Raw genomic sequence first — 5000 nt, forward strand, 5'->3', positions numbered from 1 at the left:
ATCTCTTCCTGTCCAGGTGGGAGGAAGGGGGCGGAGCTTCTGCAGGCGGCCAATCAGGTGGGAGACTCTCTTCACTGGCTGGCGGTCGCCGTGACAACAGAGACACAGTTTGGGTTATAAAAAGTGTTTATTGTGAACATGGATATTTAAATTAGACGTTATTATAAAATAATTATATTCATTTCAGACGCTTTGAAATCCAAATGAGAATAAAATAATAAAACAGTTAGAAAACTCAAAAAATAACCCAAAAATATTTTAATTAAAAAACTAAAAATATTAAAAACTTAAATAATTTCATCCAAAAAAATTACGTAAATATTTTTTAATTAAAAGTTCAACTTAAAGGTTTCTGCAGATCAACATAACATGACCCAAAGCTTGAACGTCCCGACTTCTCTCAGACAAGTGAACGCATCATCCGACAGGTGGTGTGTTCGGGGATCGCCAGGGAGGGGTCAAGTGGTGTGTTCGTGGACCGCCAGGGAGGGGACAGGTGGTGTGTTCAGGGACCGCCAGGGAGGGGACAGGTGGTGTGTTCAGGGACTGCCAGGGAGGGGACAGGTGGTGTGTTCAGGGACCGCCAGGGAGGGGACAGGTGGTGTGTTCAGGGACTGCCAGGGAGGGGTCAGGTGGTGTGTTCAGGGACAGGTGGTGTGTTCAAGGACCGCCAGGGAGGGGTCAGGTGGTGTGTTCAGGGACAGGTGGTGTGTTCAAGGACCGCCAGGGAGGGGTCAGGTGGTGTGTTCGTGGACCGCCAGGGAGGGGACAGGTGGTGTGTTCAGGGACTGCCAGGGAGGCTCGGGAAGACTCGCTACAGTAGAGCAGGGCCGTATTGTCCTTTAATCTTATAATCTATAAAGTCTGGCTCCACTAGATGTTCAGATTACACATGTTAATAAAGTTTTTCTTTTGGGGACATGATTGAAAGTCTCTGTCTCCGTGTGTGTGTGTGTGTCTCTGTGTGTGTGTGTCTCCGTGTGTGTGTGTGTGTCTCTGTGTGTGTGTGTGTGTCTTTCTGTGTGTCTCTGTGTGTGTGTGTGTGTCTCTGTGTGTGTGTGTGTCTCTGTGTGTGTGTGTGTCTTTCTGTGTGTCTCTGTGTGTCTCTGTCTGTCTCTGTGTGTGTGTGTGTCTTTCTGTGTGTCTCTGTGTGTGTGTGTGTGTGTGTGTCTGTCTGTGTGTGTGTGTGTGTCTCTGTGTGTCTCTGTCTCTGTGTGTCTCTGTCTGTGTGTCTCTGTGTGTGTGTGTCTGTCTGTGTGTGTGTGTGTGTGTATGTGTCTCCGTGTGTGTGTGTGTGTCTCTGTGTGTGTGTGTGTGTCTCTGTGTGTGTGTGTCTCTGTGTGTGTGTGTAAAAAAGACTCCAGTAAAGTACAAGTACCTCAACATTTGGACTGAAGTAGAGTACTGAGTAAATGTACTTAGTTACATTCCAGCGCTGCCTGCCTCTTATAGTTGATGCCCAGCTGTAATCATGTCCAACCCCCTAGCAACTCCCTAGCAACCCCCTGTCCTGCTAGCTCCGCCCCCTCTCAGAGCCCCGCCCCCTCACAGAGCCCCGCCCCCTGCGGCTCCGCAGACCTTCCCTCCTCGGCTGATTGGGCGCCGCCTGAGCACAGGTTCTTCTCTTGGCGGGCTGGGGGCGTGTCCTGTCACTCCCCCCTCCCCTCCCCCGCTCTGACCTGCCTCTGGGCGCAGGGGGCGGGGCCTGGGACGCTCTGCCCCGCCTCCTCGCCGCTTCCTGTTTGTCCTGTTTGTCCGAGTCTCTACTGAGCGCGCTCAGAGGGAAACCTTTAACCCTGGAGGAGCGTGCCGTGTCGGCGTTCAGGTCCGGGCTCAGACTCCGGAACAGCTGACGGACGCAGGGTGGCGGGCGGCTGGGGGCGGAGCCTGGCGGGCGGCTGGGGGTGGAGCCTCTGGGGGCGTTGCTCAGGATGCGGTTGCTGCTGGGCTCGTAGAAGCTGACAGGAAGCCGTTTGTACGTGACCTTTGACCCCCGGCGCTCCAGCGGGCGCGTCTTCTTCCTGCAGCGTCTGTGGGCGGAGCCTGGCGGCGTGTCGGCGGGGGGGGCGGGGCCTGAGGGCGAGCAGAGCAGGAAGAGCAGCTGGCTGCGCGGCTGCAGCGGCGTGACGATGCCGCGGTACGATGCCGGCAGGGAGCGCCACGGTCGGGCCACCGGGGTCCTCTCGGCTGACTCCTGATTGGCTGCAGGGACGCTGGGGGGCGGGGCTTCAGACGCCGGCTCACGGACCGCCGGGACGACCAATCGCAGTGTCTGAGTGCTGCGGCTGACTTTGACAACCTGACGGAACAAGACAGGAACGTTAACGTTTCTTTCAGGTATTTTACTTTGAAATGTTGGACTTTTATTTTGAAATGTTGGACTTTTATTTTGAAATGTTGGACTTTTATCCTGACTGCACTTTCTCTTAAGGTCTTTGCACACCGCTCACCTGACACCTGGACGCCACTCTGAAGCCCCGCCTCCTTCTCTTCCTGAAGCATGCCGAGACCTCGTCATCATCACCGTCCAATAAGGGAAGGACACCACTGTCTGGCTCCGCCTCCTTCCTGTTGTGGCTCCTCCGGCCGTACCTACAAAATAAAAGTCCAGTTACAGGTGAGTCTCTCTGTGTGTGTGTGTGTGTGTGTGTGTGTGTGTGTGTGTGTGTGTGTGTGTGTCTCTGTGTGTGTGTGTGTGTGTGTGTCTCTGTGTGTGTGTGTGTGTGTGTGTGTGTGTGTGTGTGTGTGTAACCAGTACAGGTGAGTCTGTGTCACCTGGCCAGAGACTCTGAGTCGAAGTAGCAGAGGAATCTCCCCCGTCTGAACTGCTGGACCAGTTTCTCCACCTTCTCCTCGTCCTCCTGTTCGATCTGGACCCAGCTCTTTCCCCTGAAGGATTCTGGGAAATGTTCCGGCGCGGGCAGCACCTCGTCTATCGGCAGTGCCAGGAAGCTGTCTGTGGCTCCGCCCCCTGCTGGCCGCTCACCCTGGAGGGCGGAGTCAAGCCTGTAGGAGTAGACCGGGTCCTCCAGCTGCACCTGGGCATCCATCAGACGGATCAGGCTCCGCCCCTCCGCCTGGCTCACCTGGACAGGTGAGTCACCACGCACCTGGGAACACAAAACATACAAAACCTCTCATCTGTGTGTGTGTGTGTGTGTGTGTGTCTCTCTCTCTCTGTGTGTGTGTGTGTGTGTGTGTGTGTGTGTGTGTGTGTGTGTGTGTGTGTGTGTGTGTGTGTGTGTGTGTGTGTGTGTGTGTGTGTGTGTGCGCGTGTGTGTGTCTGTCCTGAACGTGAATGCACCGCGGAGCGATTCCCAGGTTACCTGTACAGGTGAGTCCCAGTCGTCGCTCTGTGTTTCCATGGAGACAGGAAGGCTGAAGTGGAAGCTGTCCGTCTCCTTCTGCTGACAGCGAGGGGAAGTGTCGCCATGGCAACACATTTGGATCACCTGATGGTCAACACAGACATGTTTCACAGACCGGTTAGAACCAGAACCAGAACTAGAACCAGAGAGAGGTTTACATGTAAGAGACGAACCTCCTCGATGGTCCGGTCCAGAGAGTCACTGTGGTCCGACGAGAACGCCTCCTCCTTCTGGACCTTCCTCCTCTGCTTCTGCCAAACTAGCCAGGGGAACCGGGGACCAGGGTCTGTGGGGAACCGGTAGGAAGGGTCTGAAGAGGGACCGGGGACTGTGGGTCCAGGGACTGAGGGACCAGGGACTGGAGAGGGACCAGGTACTGAGGGACCAGGGTCTGTGGGGAACCGGTAGGAAGGGTCTGAAGAGGGACCAGGGACTGAGGGACCAGGGACTGAGGGGAACCGGGCAGAAGGGACTGGAGAGGGACCAGGGTCTGGAGAGGGACCAGGGACTGGAAAGGGACCATGGTCTGGAGAGGGACCAGGGACTGGAAAGGGACCATGGTCTGGAGAGGGACCAGGGTCTGGAAAGGGACCAGGGTCTGAAGAGGGACCAGGGTCTGGAGAGGGACCAGGGTCTGGAGAGGGACCAGGGTCTGTATTATAGCAACAAAAAAGGTAAGAATAAGTAGTTTAGTACAAAGGGTTAGACCTAACCTTCTGACGTGGGTTTTGGGGAACGCCAGTGCTAATCTCAATGTGTTTGCACCTGCTGCTCCTGGGCCCTCTGCTGTGTTTGGGGGATTTAAGCCAGTTTCTCTGACATTGCTAACTGAGGCCACCTGAAGACTTCAGACATTGTTCCTGCCAGGATAGTGAAGGAGGCGTTTAATAGCACCACTGGGTCAAGTCTTAGTTCAGGTTCTGTCCCAGCTGCTTTTAAACATGCTGTGGTCAGGCCTCTACTTAACAAGCCTCAGCTTGACCCCACATCTGCCTCTTCTGTCAAAGGTTTTGGAGGTTTTCTGAACTGTCACGTCACAGCACTGAGTCTGCACTGCGTTGACTGTGGATGCCGGGAATCCGGCTGTTTTAGTGCTGTTGGACCTCACATTGGCGTTTGATACAGTGGATCATGCAGTCCTCTCTCGCCTTGATCAGTGTGCAGGCATCCGAGGCTCAGTACTTACATGGTTTAGATCCTATTGGACAAATAGAAGCTTCTCTGTCATGATTGGTGACTTCTCGTCAGCTGCTCCACTCTCCTGTGGGGTACCCCAGGGTTATATTCTTGGCCCCATCCTGTTTTCCTTATATATGTTGCCTTTAGGGGCTATTATAGGAAAACATAACCTGTCTTTTCATTGTTATGCAGACTCCCCTTGTTATAGACTCCCTGCTTAGCTGTATTAATGATATTAAGTTGTGGCTTTCACAAAACTTTCTTCATTTGAATGATGAGTGTATCGTCTTTAGTCCTTCAGGTATGCCTAACGGTCCAGCTGTGAGTTTGGGAGCCCTGGCTTCATACCTTAAGCCAGCTGTCAGAAATCTGGGCGTTACTTTTGATTGCAGCATGAAATCTGACAAGCAGATCAGTAATGTTGTTAGAATGAGCTTTCTCCAGCTTCGTCTC

At 53.8% G+C, this 5000-nt stretch overlaps 1 protein-coding gene across 1 annotated transcript in view; it reads right to left on the reverse strand.

The window, feature by feature from the left end:
- Positions 1-1307: 1307 nt before the first annotated feature.
- Positions 1308-5000, reverse strand: part of LOC144513307 (uncharacterized) — a 7806-nt gene continuing 4113 nt past the window's right edge. The window contains exons 8-12 of the mRNA XM_078244339.1: positions 3542-4020; positions 3327-3452; positions 2776-3110; positions 2451-2592; positions 1308-2299 (exon numbers count right to left, since the gene is read on the reverse strand). Of these exons, the coding sequence (XP_078100465.1) occupies positions 1514-2299; positions 2451-2592; positions 2776-3110; positions 3327-3452; positions 3542-4020 (1868 nt within the window). The 3' untranslated portion in view covers positions 1308-1513. The remainder of the gene's footprint in view (positions 2300-2450; positions 2593-2775; positions 3111-3326; positions 3453-3541; positions 4021-5000) is intronic.

Source organism: Sander vitreus, unplaced genomic scaffold (assembly GCF_031162955.1).
Source record: "Sander vitreus isolate 19-12246 unplaced genomic scaffold, sanVit1 ctg214_0, whole genome shotgun sequence".
NCBI lineage: Eukaryota > Metazoa > Chordata > Actinopteri > Perciformes > Percidae > Sander > Sander vitreus.